Below are 25424 nucleotides of genomic sequence, written 5' to 3'. Positions count from 1 at the left end.
TAACGCAGGTGCCTGTGTTTACTTCAAAGGTTGCTGACCTTTGCACTTGGAAAACTGCAGCTAATCTGAAGTAAATACCAGACCCTGCGTTTCCCAGGTGTTCACAGGATGGGACCCTGCAAATTGGTTCCACCAGTGAATAGAGATTCACAGGTTTTTTTTTTCACGCAGTGACATGATTGTGAAATGTCAGATTCAAAGGTGACTGCGTGCTAAAGATGCAAACGGCATGGTCTATCCTATTACCTGATAATCTTTGTCTAGCTATATTCTTTAAAATCATCTGCTTTCCTTCTTCAGAGAAATTAAGTGGATAAAGTCAGGTTTATCTGTGGGTTCTGAGCCCTTGCTGGATCATAATGACTGTTCAGTCAAGAAACCCCCAATTGTTTGGCTCAGGTATTTCATGTGAGACTCCCTACCTTGACAGATATGGCTTAAGATAACAGGTTACCAAATAAAAACAGAAGATGCTGGAAAAACTCAGCAAGTCCAGCAGCATCTTTGGAGAGGGAAACAGAGTTAACGTTTCAAGTCCGTGTGACTCTTCATCAGCTCTGAAGAAGAGTCATACGGACTCGAAACATTAACTCTGGGCAGAATTCTCCCTTCGGCGAGCGGGGGAGGGGCCCGCTCGCTGACGCATAAAAATAACGCACGGTGACGTCGGGCGTGCATCCCGGTGTCACCACGCGTCATTTAGATTTTCAGTTCGGCGGACGGGCAGCGAAGTCAGCTGCGCGCCCGACGACCTGTCAATGACCACTTAAGGCCATTAGTGAGGTACTTAAAGCACTTAATGGACCTTAAGGTTGGCGGCCAGGCGAAGAGCCCAGGAAGCCTTAAAAAAAGTGACAGTGTCACATGAGGGGACATGTCAGTGAAATTTTTTCTATTCTTTAATCTGTTTTTCACATTTGTGCCGATCTTCCTGAGGCAGCACTTTGCCTCAGAGAGATCTGTGCACTCTTAACAGCGCACCCCCAGCTCAGGGAATCCTCCCCACCCCGGCCTGCATTGCGCTTCCGGGCGCGTGTCACCCTGGGCGGGCCTTAATTGGCCTGCCCACGTAAAATGGCGGCGCGCCCCCAACCACGGGCGCCGATCGGGAACCTGCCCGCTCATGCACAACCCACCCCCCCCCAACCAAACCAGGGGGGGGGAGTAGATCCTGCCTTCTGTTTCTCTCTCCACAGACGCTGCCAGACCTGCTGAGTTTTTCCAGCATTTTCTGTTTTTATTTCAGATTTCCAGCACTCGCTGTATTTTGCTTTTGTTACCAAAAGACATGAGAACAATGGACTGTGCCCAGGACTCTCAGGACTTCATTTTATTTTATGAGATTGGCAAAATCTCTGAATAACTGAATATTATATAATTCATAGTTATCGCGTAGTCCAATGTTAGCCTAATTCACTGTATTTTCCAACTGTACTTGATTTTTGAGTAAATTTAATTTGCTGGTTGCTCCATCCATTCCTGCAATGCCCTAGTTCGTGTCTCTCCAATTAGGTTTCCATATTGCTACAGCACTCAAATTGCCCTAACCAAAGCCAAATCCTCTGTGACTGAGGTAGATTATACTTTCTCAAACTCTAGTATGATCATGCTATCCTTTTCCAACATCTCTCTTCTGTTGTCTGACTCGGGGGGATGGCGCTCACTTGGTTCCAATCCTATTCCAACCATCGCATCCCTTCCAGTTTCCCAAGGATTCACCTTTGGCCCCCTCCCTCTTCCTCGTCTGTATACCACATGACCTAGACCAACACCGCAGTGCAGTACTGAGGGAGTGCTGCACTGCCGGAGGTGTTGAATTCCAGATGCGACATTAAGCCGAGTGACCTTACCTAAACCTCTTATCATTTTGAACACCTCCATTAAATCTCCCCTTAATCTTCTTTGCTCTCGGGAGAACAATCACAGCTTCTCTGATCTCTCCACATAACCGAAAGCCCTCATCCCTGGTACTATTCCAGTAAATTTCCTCTGCATCCGCTCCAAGGCCTTGACATACTTCCTGGAGTGTGGTGCCCAGAATTAGACACAATCCTTCAACTGACCCAAATAGTTTCTATTTTTTTCCTTTATTCTTTCATGGGATGTGGACATCACTAGCAAGGCCAGCATTTATTGCCCATCCTCAATTGCTCTTGAACTGAGTTGCTCGGCCATTTCAGAGGGCAGTTAAGAGTCAACCACGTTGCTGTGGATCTGGAGTCACTGTGTAGATAAGGACAGCAGATTTCCATCCCTAAAGGGCATTAGTGAACCAGGTGGGTTTTTACAACAATCAATGATAGTTTCATGGTCACCATTACTGAGACTGGCTTAACATACCAGGTTTATTAACTGAATTTAAATTCCACCAGCTGTTATAGTAGGATTTGAACCCATGTCCCCAGGGCACTAGCCTGGGCCTCTGGATTACTAGTCTAGTGACATTACCACTATGCCATCAGCTTCCCCATACTTGTGTTACAGTGCACTTACAAGGACATGACAGTTATTCTGTCACGCCATCAAATGACAAAGCAAATTAATGCTTCGATTAAAAAGCTGACCATATTTGTACATTTAATAATGGCAGTTCAGGCTGTAAAATTTGTCCTGTAACACACAACTCACTAAATATGGCTACCTCAAGTGAGTTTGAAAGCATGGTTGCAAACCAGCCATAGCAAAGAAACATTCATGGGAACGTTTGTGATTTAATGGCTAAATGTCTAAATAACGACAAGGTAATTACCCTCTCCATTATTTATACACAAATGCTGCAGCACCTTCAGAGGTAAGGTGCAGATGAGTGGCTACACAGGAACAGGAATTTGCCATTTAGCCCCTCAGGCTGTCGAAGTTGTGCCATTTTGCCACTAGTTTTGCAAACATGTCATCTCACGGTCTGGCTCAACACTGAACTGCACTGAATGGTGTGAAGTTGCTATATTTATGGATAGATACAAACTAAACTTGCCACAGAAATTTAAGACTTGCTGAGTGTAATTACTGCCAATCAACCTCTCAGGCCCCAAATACTAACATTACAAGTTTTGATAATCATTCCTCCTGGTTTTAATTGTTTTTGGAGATTTTTAATATCTTTCAAATTTAAGATTCATTTTCCTTTTCTAATGCTTCCTTGCTGTCGCTCCTTTCCCTCAATCCAATCTTTCATTCCCTCTACTTCATTTTCTGTGTCTGATTTGGCATTGAATTTATCTTAATTTACTCTAATTCACCTTCTCAGTCCTCATGCTGTTAATTTCACAATCCTTTAATCCGATTGCGCAACTCCTTCTTAACCAGTCACTTGCCGTGTTCCCTCAGGCCCCAGATGCTGTTTCCCCATTGCTGCAATGTCATCAGTTCAGAATTTCAGCAACTTGTCACTCAAAAAATTAAAAAACTTGCACATTCAAGGGCAAGTCTAACTAAAGGCATTAGGTGTTAGGACACCCTGTCACAGCAAATCATAACCCAATAGTACAGTGGTTCCCAAACCATAGGTCATGGCCCCCCGTGGGGTCACGAGATGAGATTTTTGGGGTCACAAGCTCCGAGGCCATAATAGTGGCCATGGAACAGGGAGTCTGTCGGGAAAGTCCTGGGACAGGTTCTGAGGCTCTACGATATGCGCACCTGATTTTTTTCCCCCACTCGGGGTTCACTGGGAGGGGAGGGTAGTGAACGAGCTTCGCGCATGCAACCTCGGTCTCTGCCGTGAGCGCCCCCAATTTTTATTTCTAACTTGCAGTCAATTGGGAAGAGGAGGGTCACATTAATCAACGAGAAGTCCGACTGGAAGATCAGAAAGCAGGGGAGGGAGGGAGGTCATGCTGCAACTGGAGGGTTGTGGTGAGGGGGTGGAGCCAGGAAGTAGCCTCTGTGTCCCAGCTTTGAGAAACTGCGTCACAACATGCATGCCCATTAGACCCAGTGAGTAAGGTAATATCTTCACAAAATTGTTTAATTTTACAAAAAACAGATTTTTGTATGTTTAATGTGTGAATTTTAATAATTAAATATTGAAGGTTACTAACTTGCTATTTTGTTTTCTACTGGTCCATCACCATCCTCCCGCCTCGCTCAACAACTGGGAAGGCCACACCCGCTCAACAACTCTCATACCTCCAAATTTTCACTCTGGGGCCACACGAAGTCTGAGGCATTAAAATGGGATCAAACCGGGAAAAAGTTTAGGAAGCACTGCAATAGCACTTTATTCTAGGAAAAATGAATGATGAAACACACCTGCATAAATTAAATGCCAAATCTATTCTTACTGGGGTGGGATTTGTGGTGATTACAAGAACGATCCATAAAAACTGCACAGCAATATTAAACAGCTAACGAATGAGTTTAGCATTTCAGTGCCAATTTAAAGAAAAGATGCTGCAAGCTTTAATAAATATATTGTTGTTTTCATGGAGAAGAGAGATGGCTATTTTGACCCTCTAGCCTCTTCTGAGTTACTCTGAAATTTCTGGAAGTGCTATGAATTCAGAGAACACTAATTGCACAGTTATACCAAGACTGAAGTTGGTCATCTGGACATCAATTTACATGGGTGAATTAGTGGAGCTGTTTAGTTGTAATGGGTGCTATCAACTTGGCATCTCCCAAGTGTACCATTGTGTCATTTCTGCTTATATATACACGTATGTACACATCTTCTACAGGACTAATAAAGAATCTGTTTTTTAATGGTTGTGATACAATAATGTCTATTGCGGGTGCAAATTAATCCTCAGTGATTCAGTATAATCTGAATGTTTAATTACACAAAGTTAAATTCATTAACAAAAACATTTTATTTTCAAAGATAATGGGAGAGGAAAGGAATAAACGTGACAATGTGTACACTTTTAAAGAGTTAGCACAATTTGCCAACAAATCCTTAGGCGATCAGAGACAGATCTAGTCAAGATTGACACGATCACAACAAACTCAGGCAGGCTTGTCCAGCGGCCCACAAAGCCCCCCAATGCGGCCCGTGGTCATAGTTTCCAAAATGCCGGTAAGTGCAGTGGGAGGTTCTTAAAAGAAACTGCTCCACCATTCCACGTGTGAGCCTATCAGCAGCAAATTGCAAATCTGGGGGAGGAGGAACAGCAACACTGGCAGCAGTGGGTGAATTCCGATAACAGAGGTATTGGGAACAGAGAGAGAAAGAGACTGCTGTGTGCCGGGTGGGGGAGGGATAGACTCGATGCACACCGGGCCGGACCAGTGAAGGAGAAATACACTCTTGGCCAGGCCGAGTGGGGAGGGAGAAACACGCTCTGGGCCGGGTGGGGGAGGGAGAGACTCGCTCTGGGCTGGGTGGGGGAGAGAGAAACACGCTCTGGGCCGGGTGGGGAAGGAGAGACTCGCTCTGGGCTGGGTGGGGGAGGGAGAGACTCGATCCGGGCCGGGTGGGGGTGGGAGAGACTCGCTCTGGGCCGGGTGGGGGAGGGAGAGACTCGCTCTGGGCCGGGTGGGGGAGGGAGAGACTCGGTCTGGGCCGGGTGGGGGAGGGAGAGACTCGATCCGGGCCGGGTGGGGGAGGGAGAGACTCGCTCTGGGCTGGGTGGGAGAGGGAGAGACTCAATCCGGGCCGGGTGGGGGAGGGAGAGACTCGCTCTGGGCTGGGTGGGGAGGGAGAGACTCGCTCTGGGCCGGGTGGGGGAGGGAGAGACTCGATCTGGGCTGGGTGGGAGAGGGAGAGACTCGCTCTGGGCTGGGTGGGGGAGGGAGAAACACGCTCTGGGCCGGGTGGGAGAGGGAGAGACTCGCTCTGGGCCGGGTGGGAGAGGGAGAGACTCGCTCTAGGCTGGGTGGGGGAGGGAGAAACACGCTCTGGGCCGGGTGGGAGAGGGAGAGACTCGCTCTGGGCTGGGTGGGGAGGGAGAGACTCGCTCTGGGCTGGGTGGGGGAGGGAGAGACTCGATCTGGGCTGGGTGGGGGAGGGAGAAACACGCTCTGGGCTGGGTGCGGAGGGAGAAACACGCTCTGGGCCGGGTGGAGGAGGGAGAAACACGCTCTGGGCTGGGTGGGAGAGGGAGAGACTCGCTCTGGGCCGGGTGGGAGAGGGAGAGACTCGTTCTGGGCTGGGTGGGGGAGGGAGAGACTCACTCTGGGCTGGGTGGGAGAGGGAGAGACTCGCTCTGGGCTGGGTGGGGGAGGGAGAGACTCGCTCTGGGCCGGGTGGGGGAGGGAGAAACACGCTCTGGGCTGGGTGGGAGAGGGAGAGACTCGCTCTGGGCTGGGTGGGGGAGGGAGAGACTCGCTCTGGGCTGGGTGGGAGAGGGAGAAACACGCTCTGGGCTGGAGGAGGCTGGATGTGGTGGGGGCGGTACATGGTGTGGATAAAAAGACACGCTGCCCAGGGGTGTGAGAGTGTGTGTGATTGGTTGAGTGTGTGTGTGGGGCAGGGTGAGTGTATGTGTCTGGCTCACTGGCAGTCGCAGGATTCTCACTCACCCCCACATCCTCACACCCAATCACGATGGGTGAGGGTGAGTAAGCCAGACAAACGGACCCTGGCCTGAATTTTGCACTCGTTGGGAGCGCGCAATCGGATGGCCCGGAAGCGGCCGTGAAGTGCGCTTCTGCCTGCGATTGACCCCCGACCCCGATCTTACGCTGGATGGCCAGTTAATGGCCAGCCAGCATGAAACGCGCCCGGAGAAGGGCTCAGCATTGCTGTTGGGGACGGGAAGAAGGCGGGTGCTGACATCACCGCGGGCGAGGGTCGGGGTGCTTCAAGAGAGCTCCCTGAAGGCAGACAGCTGCCTCAGGGAGCTGCAGACCCGCAAATAATAAAAGAAAGCCCAAAAATGCTGCAAAAAAATGTCCACGCAGCACAATCAAGCACCAGAAAGCAGACCTCATAAAAAAAGAAGTCCCCAGATATATATTTTTATTTTAAATCCTAATGGAGATTTCATCCTGCCCTTGGATGAGGTTTCATCGAAAATGTAAAGCCCGCCCATCCGCCAATCGTAGGGTAGAACGGGCCACAAAAAAAATCTCTGATAATTGGAGCGTTAATGGGCTTAATTGCTCACTTAATAATCGGCGGACGCTCTTCTGGCTTTTGCGTGCGCCCACCGAGCGAGATATCGCGCAAGTGCGTGATGACGTCGGGACACTTACCCGACGTCATCTTGCGCGATTTCACGCCCGTTCGGGTAGGGCACCCGCGAGACGTAAAGTTCTGGCCTCTGTCCCTCTCATATTCTAGTGTTGACCTTTATTAATCACTCTTTAATTATCAATTTATTGTTTTGACAGTGCTTTATTTTTGCTCAGCAAGTTGCTTCTTTTGTTCACGCCACAACCTTATTTTGAAATTCGTGTTTAGTGTCGTGCCAAACCTTATCTTTCTGAAATTTGCGTATCGGCCCTTTGAGGAGAAAATGGAAACGTGGCCCCCGAGTGAAACGGTTGGGCAAGCCTGCACCAAGGGCAGAATTTAATCCAGGTGACAGGGGTCTTGCCCACAGGCTGCAGAGTCAACAACCCACCTCCTTTGGGGAGCACCCGCCCAATGTCAGTCAGGAACTTAAGTGGCCAGTGGCGGGCCTTCCCTGGGACCAAGGATCCTGGGGGGCAGAAATCCCAGCCCCCCGAGAGCAGCCTGCCAATCCGAGGCCGGCAGCTCCCTACTGCCTTCAGCACCGCTGGGGAGCGGTGGTAGCTGCCGGCAAAGCAACCACCAGAGGCCCAGGATCAGCGAGGAATCCAAGCCAAAGATGAGGGCGGGCTGGGGCTCTCGGTGAGGGGGGTATGGGGGCGGACAGGAGGTTGAGAAGGAAAGGGCGAGGAGGGGGGGTTACCTTGGGACTTCTGGAAGGAGGACCATACTTGGTAGCAATCTTGAGCACTGCTACACTGGAGGCCTACCCTTGTTTCTTACCTCTAATGGAGCTGAGTGGCGCAGTTGCCTTCACGGATGAAGAATGTGGGGGTTTTTTTGCCTACCTGCTTGTTATGTAGCGAAAAGGGACAGAAATAATTTTGTGAACAATGAGAATAAAACAACTCTGCATGTCAAGATTAAAGAAGGGGAGCTGTTTTTGTGATGATCCCATGCTGTGGAATCTGCTCTGTCAATGTAAACAAGGCAAATTCTGCAAAGTCACAGCAATTCGGCAGGAAGGTTATAGCTAATAGTATTCTTGAAATTAGCTGCCGAGATGTTTCCCTTTGTGAACTTGAGCACATCCAAAAGTCTGCTGCTGTATCCTGACTTGCACCAAGCCCCATTCACCATCACTCCTGTACTTGCTGACCTACACTAGCTCTTGGCCTCATCCTTGTGCTCAAATCCCTCCACCCCCCCTCCCTATCTCTGTAACCTTCTCTGGCCCTTCAACCCTCTGCGGACCCTGCATTTTCTCAATTCTGACCTCTTGCACGTCCCCGATTTCAATCGCTCCATTGTTGGCAGCCATGCCTTCAATGCCTCGGCCCTAAGCCCTGGAACTCACTCCTTAAAACGTCTGATTTCTCTCTGCTTCTTTATGACGGTCTTTAAAAACAACCTCTTTGGCCAAGCTTTTGGCCATTTGCCTCACTATCTCCTCATGTGGCTGGTTGTTAAATGATGTCTGGGAGTGCTCCTGTGAAAAACCTTGGGCTGTTTTACTAAATTAAAGGCAAGTTCTGGTTGATGGGGAGCAAACAAAACGGCGACATGCGCTAGCTTGAATGAATTCAAAGAGCACTTGAATTCCCCTTTTCTAAATGGACATTGCTTACAGATTTAACAACTGTTTTTTTTTTCCACAGCCTGTTAAAAGAGCAAACCTGTGTGAGTCCTGAAGTGATCCCTCATGGCAGATGCTGTGAGGAATGAATAGTGACACGTCAGCCAAGTGCACTTGAATGGCTTCTGGCCCATGTGCAGCTTCTTGTGATTGGTCAGGGCCCACTTCTCTGTGAAAGTCCGGTCACAAATTTCGCACACAAATTTCCTGTTGCAAAAATAAAGGAGGGATATAAAACATAAGGAGCTGGGGAAAAAAAATATTGCACACACATAATACTGCCACAGCATTCTAAAAAATGAACTGTAGCCACTGTACAGACTCCGTGCAGACAGCATTGCAGGCTGGGCCTGTCATGTCTATATAACCAGGCATTGATTTTTCTGTCGAGATCCGGTACTTCATCCATTTATTCTCTGCTCTGCGGTTGGACCCAAAGGGTTTGAAAAATTCTGTTACAGTCCAGTTACCCCCAAGGCAAATGTGAGAATAGATTTCACCTGTACAGACCCCTCACTTATCCAGGGCGCATGCTGTCAGGGCAAAGGCTAAATGGAAAGCCATCCACACAAGGTTACTCAACCAATCATGGCAGTGTGAACTTAACCAAAATTCAATTCAGTTCAATTCAATTTCAATTTACTGTCCGTATGGAAATTCATTTTCGGTACAATTGCTCGTTCATTTAAAGATTACATATAAATGACTAATACCAATAAAAAGAAAGAAAATTACCCTATCACAGGAGGTCTAACTTTAATCAAAATATGTATTAAAAACTAACCAGTGCATTAAAATAATCAATCAGTGAGTCCCATTGTGAATGCATATCCTGATCCATACATTAAACTCCTGTTAAAAGTTCTTATAGAGAAGGGCACAAACGAGTTCAAGAACCGATTTGTCCTGCATCTGAGGGATTGCAGCCTTTTCCCTGAACGCAACCAGCAGTAATACTGAAGACATGGGATGTTCTTCGTTGTATGTGATACTCTTCAATTTCGTCAAAATTCTTCGAGAGCAGATTTCGTCAAGAAAGATCTGCTCATCAAATACTCTTCCTGCCTGGTTCAATAATCTCTGTACCCTTACCACTGCCAAGGTGCACACATTCACACTTTAAGTGCAAAGCCTGGAGCTACAATCGATGCTGAATCGTGTCCCATTTCCGCATCTTTGGATGATGACGAGACAAACCTCAATAGGCTGGACTCCATGTGGTGAGAGGCATTGATTAACCCGGTGCTGTTGTCAGATAGGCTGCCCTGTCCCTCTGAGATTTAATAGGCTGAAGAGTAATAACCGTGGCTTGTTACAGAATGTGCAGTATAAATATTGTTATATTTGTAAATCTTCCTTGTAGCAGACCATCCTATATAGATGGTATTTCAATGTCATTAATTAAGATAATTATGCCATATGTTTTCTTGTACAAAATATAAACAGGTAATTTATATAAAATACAAATAAATCTGGAAAAGATGAGGTGTATAGCATTCCACACCCTATAGTGTTGCTGAATGTGATGCTTCTGTCTGTTCAGCATTGACAGAGATGGATTTAAAATTCTGTCCAGCTACCAGAGGAGAAATGGGCACTTAAATTATCTTGTAAAAAGATCAGTGCCAAACAGCTGGTTAAAATAAACTCCCATCTATCAATATTATGCATGAAAACCTGAAATTTCAGGTTTATCAGCATAAGAATAAGATCGCATAGTCTTTTGCAGATTCATACTCAAGATTTTAAGCCATCATTTCTGTTGAAGGTGCTCATTGGTCTGGTGAGCATTTCCAGCATTTGCAGTTTTACTGTTTGCCTTCACAGCCATTGGTACCAAATCCTGCAAACCCCAATATTAAAGCTGTTTATGCAACTGAGGAACATAGAAAGTCCTATAAAAAAGGATAGTAAATGCCAAATAATTTAAGCTAACTGCACAGGATTGCACACAAATTGAGAAACAAAGATCACCTCACAGAACGTTTAGATAATCATACGGGAGATATACAAACAACAACTTATATTTATATAGCACCTTGAACCTAATAAAATGCCCCAAGGTGCTTCACAGGAGTGTTATAGAATAAAATATGATACAATTGCAAAGGAGATATTAGGTCAGATGACCAAAAACTTTGTGAAAGAGGCAGGTTTTAAGGAGCATTTTGAAGGAGGAAACTGAGGTAGGGAGGTTGAGGGAAGAAATAAACAGAACTTAGGTCCTAGTCAACTGAATATGTCACCAATGGTGGAGTGATTAAAACAGGAATGCTCAAGAGGCCAGAATTAGAGGAGCACAGTTATCTTGGAGGGTTGTGGGACTGGTGGAGATTACAGAGATGGGGTACGGCCATGAGGAATTTGAAAACAAGGATCAGAATTTTAAAATCAAGATGTTGCTTGACCAGGGGCCAATGTAGGTCATTGAGCACAGGGGTGATAGGGGAATGGGACTTGGTGTGAGTTAGGAAACGGGCAGCATAGTTTTGGATGTCCTCAAGTTTATGGAGGGTAGAATGTGGAAGACCACATCTGAACAATGACGGACAGGAATGGACCCTCTGGTCCATGCAGCTGGTTTCACACAGTTCTGATTCCTCGCGCATCAAAATACAGAAATTCCCCACCAGGGCATATTAGGAAGGAGAAAGGAAAGACAGAAAATTCCTATGTGACCCCCTTAGGTGATCAAAATTACATCCAGAAGATTGCGCTGACTCCGAAATATCACTGAATTAAAAATTTCTTATGAAAATACCTGATGGTGTAGTACTAAAAGTGGAGGTGGCGGGGGGAAACACAAGTAACTACAGCAAAGAACCTCTATAAGCAAAAAATTAATTGGGCATTCCAAGTTTCAGAAAAAAACACTTGAAGAAAACTGGTCCCTGGATTACATATTTTAAAGTTCCGTTTCACCAGCATCTGCCCTTGTAACACATAATTACAAAACTATAGTTTAATGAATGGAAAAAAACAGCAAAATATTCAACAAATATTCAACATCCTGGACTTATTCTGTACATTTAGCTAAAGTATAATGTCTCACTTCCAACTAAGAAACCAATTATAACTACACGCACATGGACACATTATCAATGATTCATGTCAACAGGCACTAAAACTACCAGCCACTGATGTGACAGGCGACAGCCTATGGCCTGAGGAAAATGGGTGAAATCTTTCAGATTTTGAAACAAATTGACTCTAAGGGTAAAATAAAACAAATATCGATTGCCATTTTTGAGCTGGAAGGTAACGATTGCTCCCTCAAGTTACAAAAATGACCTGTGTATAATAATGCCCTTAGCTATTGGCTTTCAGATTCCTGGTCACTTCTGTGATGCTGAGGTTAACTGACTACTTCTGATCTCTCTGCGGTCAATAATAGGTCATGTATACAATTTCAATATTTTTGTCTCTGCTGCCACTGGAAATAGACCCACTGTAAAAAGCTCCCTTTTTTTCATTCTTTCATGGGATCTGGGTGTCACTGGCAAGGCCAGCATTTATTGCTCATCCCCTAAATTGCCCTTGAGGTGGTGGTGGTGAGCTGCCTTCTCGAAATACTGAAGTCCACATGGCGTAGGTACACCCAGAGCTGTTACGGATGCAATTCCAGGATTTTCGCCCGACAGCGAAGGAACAGCGATATAGTTCCTAGTTCGGAATGTGTGCGGCTTGAGGGGGGGGGCGGAACTTGCAGGTGGCCATGTTCCCATGCGTCAGATACCCTTGTCATTCTAGGTGGCAGAGGTTACGGATTTGGAAGGTGCTTTCGATGGAGGCTCGGCGAGTTTTTGCAGTGCATCTAGTATAATGGTACACACTGCTGCCAATGTGCACGGTGGTGGATGAAGTGAATTATTAAGGTGGTGAATGGAGTGCTGATCAAGCAGGTCGCTTTATCCTGGATGGTGTCAAGCTTCTTGAGTGCTGTTGGGCCTTATTCCGTGGGTTTTATTTTTAGCCGTCATCAATCAGACGTCATTTTGATTTTGGCTGGGGCTTGCTTTGGTTTCATCTTTAAATTGTGTCCTCTGCTTTTCACTCCAAGGGATGGGGACTTGATTGGAGAGATTCAAACATGACATTGCATGAACTTAGGAGGTGGCATCATATTTAAGTCATTGACAGAAAAGGAAGATAAGAAATGGATGGCAATTTGCAAACACAGAGGGCAGAATTTAGCCCTCGATGGGCGGGTGGACCCCACCGGCTCAGCGGCGGGCGGGCAGCCGAACTCCGCCGCCGAAACGGGCCCCGCCACCATTTTAAGTTGGCCCGCCCAGCGGGCTGCCCGATGGGAAGCGCTATGCACTTCCTGTGCAGGGGTAGGGGGGAAAGAGACTCCCCAACTTTCAAAGTGCGTTCTTTCGCACAATGTCACATAAGATGGGACGTGTTAATAAATATGACATAAAGTTTATTAAAGGTTTTTAAAACGGACATGAAACCTCATCCCGCCGCTGGATGAGGGTTTCATGTTTTTTCTATTGCTCGCTGGAGCTCCTGGCCTGCCCGCCAACTTTAAGATTGGACGGGCAGGGCCTTTGATTGGGTTAATTATCCTGTCTATGGCCTCAATTGGCTATTGACAGGTCGGCGGGCGGACAGCTGATTTCGCTGTCTGCCCGCCTTCCTAAATATTTAAATGGAGCGGGATGACGTCGGGGGTTCCTCCCGACATCATCCCGCGTCATTTTCCCGTCGGTGAGCGGGTCCCGGCCCCAAATCGCCGACAGAAAAATTCTGGCCAGATGGATTGAGGGAGAGTTCTTGGAGAGGTGATTCTGCTTCCTTCAGTATCAAAGGAATTGGTACCTATATGCTGCCATAGTGAACATCAGGCAATTTCTCTGTCCTCATCACAATAAGAGAACACATTTCAAAGGTTTTTCAGTAAATCTGACAGTAAATATTATTTTAAAGAGATGCATGCGAGAAAAGGAGTCAAAGCAACAGTATTCTGATTATACCTCTCTTGCAGCTTTTGTTTCATATTCAACGATCATCAGAAAGGATATTAAACTAAGCTGCTATGAAAACAAAATCTTGCATTTATATAGTGCCTTTCATTACTTCAGAACTTCACACCGCACTTCACAGCCAATGAATAAGTACTTTTGAAGTGTTTAGTCATTGTTGTAATGTAGGAAATGCAGCAGCCAATTTGTGCACAGCAAGCTCCCACAGAGAGCAGTGTGATAATGGCCAGATCATCTGTATTGTTTTTAAGTAATGTTGATTGAGGGATAAATATCAGGCAGGACACTAAGGGTAACTCCTCTGTCCTTTTTCGGAATAGTGCCAAAGTTCTTAGATCAAAGCTGGTCCTGGAATGCAGCAGACACAAGAAGACCAAAACTGATGCTCATAATTCTATTTTCATTTGTTTCAGATCATTTGGTGGAATTAGGAATGGGAATGGCACCAAGTGGAGGGAGCAAGAGATTGCTTTGGTAATGTCTCTAGATTATTGGTGATGGTACCTATATTAGAAGTTGGGTGGGTTTAACTCTTTCAGCAACAGGTAAATGATTCAATGGAAAATTTTAAATGTTTTACAGCTATTAACATATTAAGTAGTTAATATGGGTTCAATTTTCCTATGTTATGTAGAAAGGCTAGAGGAGAAAGGCTTGTTCTCCCTAGAGCGGAGAAGGTTACAGGAAGATTTAACGGAGGTGTTCAAAACTGTGAAGGATTTTGATGGAGAAAACAACAAAAAACTGTTTTCACTGTTGGAAGGGTTAGTAACCAGTGGACAAAGATTTCAGGTAATTGGCAAAATTGCAGAAAGTAAATGAGGAGTTTTTTTTCTAAATACGCAACATGCTGTTATGATATGAAATGCACTGCCTGAAAGGGTGGTGAAAGCAGATTCAGTAAACTGTCAGGAAGAAGTTGGATAAATACTTGAAAAGGAAAAATCTGGAGGGCTATGGGGAAAGGGCAAGGAATTATAAGGGGAGGCAGTGACATTGTGGTATCGTCACTGGACTAGTAATCCAGAGACCCAGGGTAATGCTCTGGGGACCCATGTTCGAATTCCACCAAGGCAGATGGTGAAATTTGAATTCAATTTAAAAAATCAGGAATTAAAAGTCTAATGATGACCATGAAACCATTGTCGATTGTTGTAAAAACCTATTTGGTTCACTAATGCTTTAGGGAAGGAAACTGGCCCTCCTTACTTGGTCTGGCCTACATGTGACTCCAGCCCCATAGCAATGTGGGTTGACTCTTAAATGCCCTTTGAAATAGCCTAGCAGGCCACTCGGTTCTCAATAAATGGGCAATAAATGTTGGCCTAGCCAGTGACACTCCCGTTCCATGAACAAATGAAAAAAGTTGTATAGCTTTTTCAAAGAGTCGTTATAGGCACAATGGGCTGAATGGTCTCCCTTGGTGCTGTATGAATCCATGATAACTAGGGAGTCACTGAATGGAATATTATTGTAACACAACTTTCTGACATTGAATGGCAAAATCTCACTGCTGCAATAGAACCCTGCTTTACTCCTGACCAGAGTAAAGCCAGAGCAGGAGTCAGTTACTGCTTACATAGTCAGCTTATGATTCCTTCGTCAATCCTATCGGCTGCTATATTGATATGTGCTCATACAGCCTAAAAGAGCAACGAAAGCTATGCTAATATCACTTCTCTAGGTCATAAATTTGAGTGATACAGATGGTAGGCAGCACACGCAGGACATGAAGGCTTTGGAAAGGGTACATTTGAGATTAGGGTGTTTCCAGTGATGAGAGATTTCAGTTAGGTGGATAGGCTAGAGAAGCTGGGGTTGTTTTCCTTAGACAAAGTGAAGATTTGATAAGAGGTGTTCAAAATCATGAAGAGAATAAAGAGAAAATTTCCAGTGGCGGAAGGATTGATAAACAAAGGACACAGTTTAAAGATGATAGGCAGAACAACCAGAGGTGAAACGGGGAAAAACTTTTCCACAACTAGTGGTTAGGATTTGGAATACGCTGCCTGATAGGGTGGTAGGAACAGTAGCTTTCTCAAGGGAATTGGATAAATATTTGAAGGAGGAAAAATTGCAGGGATATTGGGGAAAGGGTGGGTTACTCTAACCAGCACAGACTCGATGGGCCCAACGGCCATTCTCTGTGCTGTATTATTCTATGATTCACTCCAAAACATTGCACGACATTTCTCACTCTTCTCAATTCCCCATGATGTCATGTTGCCAGCAGTTATTAAAGCAACTGTGCTGAACATAACACAGCACATCTAGTCAGTCCCGGTACAAAACAATGTGAGCCCAGTATATTATAGGCTCTTTGCCACTTTAAAATAAAAATCATCCAACTAACTGTAGCTCAACAGAAGGTAAACTAAAAGCCGTAACAATCAGTTGAAGATTTTTTGGCAATTTTTCGGCTGATGTACATCTTACAATACCTCCATCGTGAATGGGCAAAACAAAAAAATACACAATTACAAAAATAATTTAAATATCACTGATCATACGACAACATTTCCATTTTTATTTTCTGCTGTGTTGACTACATTCACAGTCCAAGAGCGTCATCCGTCTGCATTCTGCTAAGTGATGTTATCGCTCTAACTGAAGAGAATAAGGAGATTATTATAGTGACTGTTGGAAACTAAACATCTGGACATTCTGTGAACAGATTTACACGCTGTCTGTCAGATAAAACACTGTTTGCCTGCTGCTTATGAAACAAGGATATGCCTGGCAGCTTTTCCCAGATTTCGCTATCTGGTTACTTCACTAGACCGTTACTCCACCTTTACTGAAGAATGACATCCTGTCTTGACTCGCAGAGTCATTTTCAGTAATGGCAATACCTCAGATTTTTTTTTTTGGGAAAGTGGTGGCTGATTTGTGTTTTAATTTGCAGGATCTTGGGGAACATTTGTTTTTCTCTTAAGTGGTGCATATACGCTAACAACAGTATCCAATTAAAAACAAACAGCACTCAAGTAAAACTCATAAACTCCACTTTTAAGGGCTTGCTTTATACATTGAAAAATCCATAATTCATACTTGCACCTCATACTGCCAATGACCTACTCAAAAGGCTAATGAATGTCATCATAAAGCATCAATCAGTCCTCTTCTGGGTTTGGTGAGTGCAGAACTCTGCTGAGAGTGGCCACATATCTACTGCAACTCAGTAACTGCAGTGAGCACGAAACAGTACTGGAAGATCAAAACCTGAATTGGGGCTGCATCTCTCGTGAAAAATGAGAAGTTATTCTGCTAAGGGTTAAAAGGTTATGCAGCAAAAGCTGGCACATTGTGATACGAATTTACTCTCACACCACTAGCAAGGTTAAAAGGAAGAATACAGATACAACATGCATGCTGTAAATCAGCTGATTGTGGGGTACATATGACTGAACTGAGATAGCATACACGTTGTAAATCACGACATTCTCGATTAAATGTAACTTTACTGATACAGTGCACACATTGGCACATACAAGATTAAACACTACTGTGCTGTTTTATATACTATATATGTATATATTTTACAGCTGCGGTTTTATGGATGGAAACAACAAATGCACAGAGAATCCAGTCGCTACAGCTCTCCCAACTGAACTCTTGAATATGGAACTATGTGTGAATATCAGTTGTCTCAAATGCTCTCACTTTAGGGGGTGATATTGGTCTAAGCAGCATTGCGAATCAGGCTTGTAACAGGCATTGGCAGCCAATTCCTCACCATTGCCCAATCTAGTTGCCACTGGAGTTCACAGAACGATAGTTCATATTCTGCTTGGAGACTTGTTCCCTGGGGCTGAGTCTTTCAGTTGGCGTGTGTGGGCGGGCCCGACACACTGACGCGTAAAATGATGTCGGGCGTGCGTCCTGACGTCATCGCGATATTTCTTTCGGCGGGCGCGCCAGAGTTGGCTGTGTGCCCACCGAAATATTAAGGGCCTATTAAGGCCATTAAGGGATTGATTGAAGTACTTTAGAACACAGCCCGTCCAACCTTAAGGTTGGTGGGGGGACAGGCGAAAAGCCCAAGCAGCCTTCGTGTTTTTCAGGAAACCTCATCCACGGGCGGGTTGAGGTTTCCTGAAGCTTTTATAAAATAAATAAATAAAATTTCCCAACCTCACAAACATCTCACATGAGGGGAAATGTTTAAATAAATTTTTATTTCATTTATTAAAATGTTTTATAATCTAATAGCCCAACCTCACCTTTCCCTACACTTCTATTTGTAACTGTGTAGAGGCTTTGCATGGGATGCGAAGTTATTTTGGTGACTAGAAGAAAAGACTTGCATTTATATAGTGTCATTAATTACCTCAGACCATCCTAACATGTGTCACAGCCAATTAAGAACTTTCTGAAGCGTATTCACTGTTGTAATGTAGGAAACCCGGCAGCCATGATATGCACAGCAAACTCCCACAAACAGGAAAATGATAATAACAGAAAAGCTGTTCTTTTTTTAGTGATGATGGTTGAGGGATAAATATTGACCAAGACAACAGAGAGAGCTCCACTATTTTACCTCAAAATAGTGCCAAGGGATCTTTCACATCGGCCACAGAGGGTTGATTGGGCCTTGGTTAAAGTCTCATTTGAAAGACAACACAGAATTCCCTCATTATTGTACTGAAATGTCAGCCTGGATTATATAACAAGTCTAGTAAGGGTACACAAGATCGTACCAAACGACATGACTTCAGAGAAACCAAGATGCATTCAGAAAGAAAGCATCATCATGCTTAGGGATAGAAGGATTGGGGCTTGGCGAGATAGGCAGAAAAAGCAAGACTGGGTCAAGATGGAGCTTCCAGGTGGAATTTTCAGCTTGGAAATGCCATGAAACAAAGGTTAAAGTAAAAGATTTTTTTTATACTCAAAATAATTATTGGGTGGTTAACAACGGAATACTAGCAGGATGGGGGCAAGCTGCACAGAAAAAAAAAAATGGTATATATGGGTGACCTGAAAAAAAGTGGGGAAAAATTACAAAACCACTGGTCAACCAAGGGGAATGGTGGCTGTTAAACATGACATAGCTGAAGGTACAAGGAACAATTCACTAGTCTTCTGAGGTGCAAGAACAGGTGCAAAGAGAAGGCTGAATTAGGAGAGAGGAACAATTTTGCCTTTTGACTGTGTGCCTTGATGAGGTATGTGTATGCATTAGGTGCAGAAACATGACTGAAAGATGAAGGCTTGGCATGGGTGATCAAATGATGTTGACGGACAACACTTTGCATCATGGAAACTTTGGATTTTGGACCTGATACATCATACTGTTGGGTATTCTCATAGTGCCAGGTTGCTTAAAGTGTGTGTCTTCTTCATCTTTAGAATGTCCTATATGTACTGGGGGCCTAGTCACTACCTCCAGCAAAGCTTGGACACAGCAAACATCTTGGTGATCAATACCCGTTAACCCTCTTTGCGCCCACCTCATGCCACAGAATATCCATTTTTGCAGCCATCAAACTGGGGATCAGTAGCAGCACTACTGCCGTCAATTATTCACCAAATCAGTTTTTCATCTCCTCATTGCGTTTTCTCTCATTTTGTTCTTGGTTGTCGCTCCTTCTCCTGTGCAGCCACGGCAAAGACTCTCAGGCAGTGCATTCTAGATCCTATCCACTTGCTGCATGAAAAAGATTTTCCTCTTGTCACCCTTCTTTTGCAAATTACTTTTGACAATTCCTTCCACCAATGGGAAGTTTCTCCCTATCTACTCTGTCCAGGCCCTTCGTGATTTTGAATGCCTTTATCAAATCGCCTCTCAACTTTCTCTTCTCCAAGGAAAACAGTCCCAATTTCTCCAAGCTACGTAACCGAAGTTCCTCATCCATGGAACCATTCCCGTGAATCTTCTCTTCACATCCTTCTTATTTTCCAGCCACCCCCTCCCCCGCTGCGGGGCCGTCGAGCCATTGAAACCTCCACTCACATCGGTGGCACCAGAAGATCCCACCGGTGTGAGGAGCTTGAAAATTCCAGTCTCCGTGGTCTTTCTACCAAAGTGAATTGCTTCACACTTCTCTGCATTAAATTTCATCTGCCATTTGCTCGTCCATCTCATCAACTTATGTCCTTTTGAAGTTTGACACTATCCTCCTCACAGTTCACAATACTTCCAAGTTTTGTGTTGTCCACAGATTTTGAAATTGTTTCCTGTGAACCAAGGTCTAGGTCATTAATGTGTATTAGGAAGACCAGAGGGTCCTAACACAGACCCCTGGGAATTCTATTATAAACCTTCCTCCAGTTCAAAAAACATTAACCAGTACTCTCTGTTTCCTGTCACTGAGCCAAATCCATATTGCTGCTGTCCCTTTTATTCCATGGGCTCTAACTTTGCCCACTCATACGTAATTTTATCAAATCCCTTTTGGAAGTTCATGTACACCACATCAACAGCATTACCCTCAACAATCCTCTCTGTTAATTCATCAAAAAACTCAAGCAAGTTCGTTATGCGTGATTTGCCCTTAACAAATCCATGCTGGCTTTCCTTAATTAACCTGCATTCGCCCAAGTGACTATTACTTTTGTCCCGAATTATCACTGCTAGAAGCTTCGCCACCACCGAGGTTAAACTGACTGGCCTGTAGTTACGGGGCTTATCTTTAAGTTCTGCTGAAGGGTCATGAGGACTCGAAACGTCAACTCTTTTCTTCTCCGCCGATGCTGCCAGACCTGCTGAGTTTTTCCAGGTAATTCTGTTTTTGTTTCTTATCTTTACATCTTTTTTTGATCAAAGGTGTAACATTCCTCTGGCACCACCGGAGTCTAAGGAGGACTAAAAAATTATGGCCAATGACTCCGCAATTTCTACTCTCACTTCCTTCAGTATCCTTGGAGGCATCTCATCCAGTCCTGGTGTCTTATCAATTTTAAGTACAGGCAACCTATCCAATGCCTCCTCCTTATCAATTTTAAATCTTTCAGGTGTCTGAGCTACCTCCTCTTTCATCATGACCCACACAGCATCTTCTTCCTTGGTAAAGACAGATGTAAAGTATTCGTTTTACACCTCAGCCATGCATAAATGCCCTTTTTGATCCCTATGAGGAATATGTTGATGGGGTCAGGTGACGAAGGGTGGGAGGGGACTCGTGTGGAGCTTAAACACCGACATGAGCCTGCTGGGCCGAATGGCTTGTTTCTATGTTGCAAACACTATGTAATTTGTGTCCTGTTTTGAACAGTGGTGCTTGTGATAGTTTGTGCACTAGTGTTGCTCTCAGACTCAAGCTCCATCTTTTGATGATATTCGCGAGTTTGGCACACAATACCCATCAATGCCTGGTTATCATTCTGCCCATGCACTACTTGAGGCTCAAGCAGCAATCCTAGCAGCTTTTAAACAGAGATGGCCAAATTGACCCAGTAGCACAGAAGACTGTAAATTAGCACAGTTTAAGGGAAACATCAGCAGACTAATACAGGATACTAGCTGTAAATTGCGATTTTATTACAGAGGCCATGGCAATATCATATATTAAACCTCTTCTTTTGGTCTGGCAATTCTAAATATGGTCTCCATTTAAACCTCTCATTATTATGACTGCTTTACCAACTTTCTTTACCTCTTCCTCAAAAGCAGAGTCCATGGGACACAGATGCTGCACAATATTCCACCAGGCCTCTTCCTTCATGATCTTGCTCAGCTTAAACCATCCTCTAGGTGCATTCCCTTATGGGAAATAAAGGCTCCCCCTTATGGTAATATTCATCCACGCTGGAGGCCCTTTCATCTAGATTATCCACTAAAGATTGAATTAATCCAATTCTTAGTTCAAGTGGCAGAAATTCAGTCTCCACTGACTTGGCTGTTGAGCAGTTGCTCAACAGGCTTTTCTACTGCTTGGCATGGAGAATCAGGTTTTGGAAAGGAAATGAAGGGTAGGTGTCTTTACCTGGATGTTGCACTTTAGAGTTTTGCTTAATTTTCTCGCAAGTCACCACCCATGTGGGGAGTTATGTTTTTAATGTACTATCGCAATCCAGACGGTGTGGTGTAGAAGAAACAAATGCTTGCATTTCTATAGCGCCTTCTGTGGCCCAAAGTGCTTCACAGCCAGTGGAGTATTTTAAAAGCGTAGGCGCTGTTGTAATTTTCACATGTAGATCATGCTGTGATAAGTAGGAAATTAATCTTTGGATAAGGTACTACATGGATGGAAATCTGGACATGCTGGTGCAAACATTACCCCCTTTATTATACAAAGAAAGGGTTTTACTGTCTTAAAAGTAGCTTATACCTTTGAGGGAGTGTTGTCAAGAAGAGCAATGATCCACATGGGAACAACCAATGTTGCTATCCTCTTGCAACACTTGCCTGCCTTGGGTTCCTGTCGCCCAATTTCTTCTGCTCTAATTGTAACTTGCTCCTCCATGCATATTAATAATTTTAATTATATGGGGGAAAAAAGCACCGTGACTGCAATTAATTGGGCCCATCCATCCATCCAATGACAATCCATTACCGAGCCTCCTTCCTGAAACCAATTTAAATCGATTCTGGGAAAATGGAGGCCAGCATTCCCCAACCACCCAACTGAGGTATTGCACTTTATCTGGACGTCAGCAGGCTAGCATCAAAATTACCAACGTCTGGAATATCACCTCAAGGTTGGTCATATCAGACATCAGCTTAGCTGAAAACTGACAAAGCTCATTAGAGACACAAATTGGTTAATCAGCATCTAGATTCGAACCTGCAATCAACGTGGCATGAAATGAGTGCGTTAACCTCTATGCTACAAGCTAATTTATGTTGAAGTGGCATTTTTTCAAAAAAATAAATGGGTGCAGGAATGTCGTTTGTGCTGTATGTATTTCCTTTTCATTTCAAAAAGGAACAGCATCTGCTAAATGGAACAATTTTAGAACTTTCTACTTACAATTAATAAAAGAAAACTCAATGATTAACTCCTGTATCGTTCTCTATGATTTTAACCTCAGATCTGTGTGCTGGAACAATCAAGATGAAATATGTTGCGTTGGGTCTGCTGTGACACTTGTTTCTGAAATATTCACATTGTTGCTTTCATTTATTTTAACTGACAGGGTTTTATTTACTCAAAGCAGCTATGGGGTGGTGTACCATAATTGGATATTGATATCCCATATTGATACAGGCCACCAATAAATTGCAAGGCAACCCCTTCAAACATCAGTTCCATCTAAGATGCTATAAAACGAATGAATATGAGTACTTGGTGTCAGAAGCGCAAAGTGTGACCATGAAACAGCTATCCTAATTTTTTACAACAGGAACCATACTCACAGAAACACAGAATTACCTCTCTAGTCTTCTAAGCCAAGGTGCAAAATCATCTTTGAGGCATTTTATTCACCTCGGATTTATGACTTAACGAATTCTCAAAAAGAATGAGTCTTGAAACAAGACTTAAGTACTATCACAATTGTATGGAAATGCTAAATTTCAGAGACATTTTTACAATGGCGTTATTTGTAAACCTTTCAGCAATGCCACATGATCCACTTAAGAGGCATTTTCAATCAGTTCTTAAAATGGCTTTTTAATAATTACATTATTTTCAGGGCTATATATATATATTTGAATACTGGCAGTCTTTTGTAGCTCCTCTATTCTGCACTAATCAATACGTAGAAATTATTTTTCATAACTTTCAACTTCTATATATTATAAAATAGATGAGAAAATGCACAATACAGAGCTAAGTATATTTTTCTGATTCTCTGTGGCCTCTGAATGTGTAAGATACAGAAACATATGAATACTGAACTTCTTTCACAAGCATGGTAGTATCATAAATCACAAGCCCTTGACCAGCAACTGTCAAGCAGGGGTTTTTTGTTACACATTGTGGGTTTCAGTATTTTTGCTACCCTCTCCCCTCCCCTCAAAGGTATGGGGGGTGATTCTAAACCAGCCAGTGGTCTTCTGATATCTTAACCAAGTGGCCAATCATGTATGTGCTCAGGCACTGAGCAGCTGAAGAATATTCCACTCTAGGAGAAATCACTTCAGAGGTCGGTCTTTGTGCACTGAATGAATTAAGGTCATTCCTTCGCCAATCTGGATTGCTGATTCCTTCCATTCCTTATCCAGGGATGCTGAAGTCACTTACAGAGGAGATCAGCTAATTCAGCACAGGTTAAACTATGCACCACAGTGGGACTTGAACCCACTACCTTATGATTCAGAGACAAAGTGTTATCACTGAGCCCAAACTGCGAGTTAAGAGTCAGAACAAGGCTAGGTATGCACACATGCTTTGTGTGTGTACATATAATCTATAGGCAGACTGAATGCCAGGAGCTAGCTATGGATACCCTGATATCAGGAGCATCAGTGGGATATAGGCAGTTTGTGGCTTGATTAGAATTGTTACAGCCCCCAGAAGCACAGAACCTACCTCTTCTGGTATTTTATCTATGCATTCCACATTGTGTCAGATGTGGCACATCCTTAAAGCCACGTCACAGGTCTGAGCTTACATTTAATATTTTTAAATAACAATTCAGTTGTGTCTAAATGTAAGATGCAGGGGGCAAAATTGGCGGGGAGGGGGCGCATGATGGGGTGGGGGCGCGTGATGGGGGGGCGCGTGATGGGGGGGCGCGTGATGGGGGGGTGCGTGATGGGGGAGGCACGTGGTGGGGGCGTGTAGTGGGGGGGCGCGTGGTGGGGGGGGCGCGTGGTGGGGGGGCGCGTGGTGGGGGGGCGCGTGGTGGGGGCGCGTGGTGGGGGCGCGTGGTGGGGGAGGGGGTGGGGAGGGGGGCGTGAGGGGGTGGGGGGGGGCGTGGTGAGGGAGGGGGCGTGGTGAGGGAGGGGCCATGGTGGGGGAGGGGGCATGGTGGGGAAGGGGGCGTGGTGGGGAAGGGGGCGTGGTGGGGGAGGGGGCAGGAGGGGGCGTGGTGGGGGAGGGGGCGTGGTGGGGGAGGGGGGGCGTGAGGGGGTGGGGTGGGGAGGGGAGTGAGGGAGGGGGGTGGGGAGGGGAGGGGAGGGGGGGTGGGGAGGGGGGGTGGGGAGGGGGGCTGGGGAGTGGGGGAGGGGGGGCTGGGGAGTGGGGGAGGGGGTGCTGGGGAGTGGGGGATGGGGTGCCGGGGAGGGGGGGCTGGGGAGGGGGGGGCTGGGGAGTGGGGAAGCACTTTTACATTGTCACCCCATAGTTCCCATTTTAGTCAAGGGGGAAGAGATGGTAAATGGGTGTCAACTCGCCATTACCTGTTTCTCACCCCATCCACTAAGTCAAAACACTCTCAATCTGTGTAATTCTTGGCCTGTTTTCAAATGCCTGTAGAGTAGACACATCATATCCAATTTCTCCCTCCACGTTTTACTTATGAATACCAATGATCTATGTACACAAGGGATGTCACATGAAGAAGGAGAGTGTTGGGCCCTCAGGTTTCCCATTGGTGATTTTTCACTAGGATCCATTCAGATTTTATCTGGACGCATCTTGACAAATACACTGAAATCCAGCCTTGAGCTTCTAACTCCCACTGGAGCTACAGCCTGTGGCAAGGGGATATATTCCCCATCACCCACTCAAAACACAATAAAAAATCATAGCATCATAAAGGTTATTGATCTAACATTGTGGTCATAGATACCTAGTATATTACGATACAGTAAGAATCACATGTATACGCGGGGCTGCCGGGAAGCAGC

General features: G+C 44.9%; 1 protein-coding gene across 4 annotated transcripts in view; it reads right to left on the bottom strand.

Annotated features, from left to right (window-relative positions):
- znf407 (zinc finger protein 407) overlaps positions 1-25424 on the bottom strand; it is a 438369-nt gene that overhangs the window by 158765 nt on the left and 254180 nt on the right. For all 4 annotated transcript variants that reach the window (XM_078539891.1, XM_078539888.1, XM_078539892.1 and 1 more), the window contains exon 5: positions 8794-8960. In XM_078539891.1, coding sequence (XP_078396017.1) covers positions 8794-8960 — 167 coding nt within the window. The remainder of the gene's footprint in view (positions 1-8793; positions 8961-25424) is intronic.

Source organism: Cetorhinus maximus, chromosome 4, assembly GCF_964194155.1.
Source record: "Cetorhinus maximus chromosome 4, sCetMax3.hap1.1, whole genome shotgun sequence".
NCBI lineage: Eukaryota > Metazoa > Chordata > Chondrichthyes > Lamniformes > Cetorhinidae > Cetorhinus > Cetorhinus maximus.
Note: the sequence above shows the minus strand (reverse complement) of the source record. Positions and strands in the feature narration are given on the sequence as shown.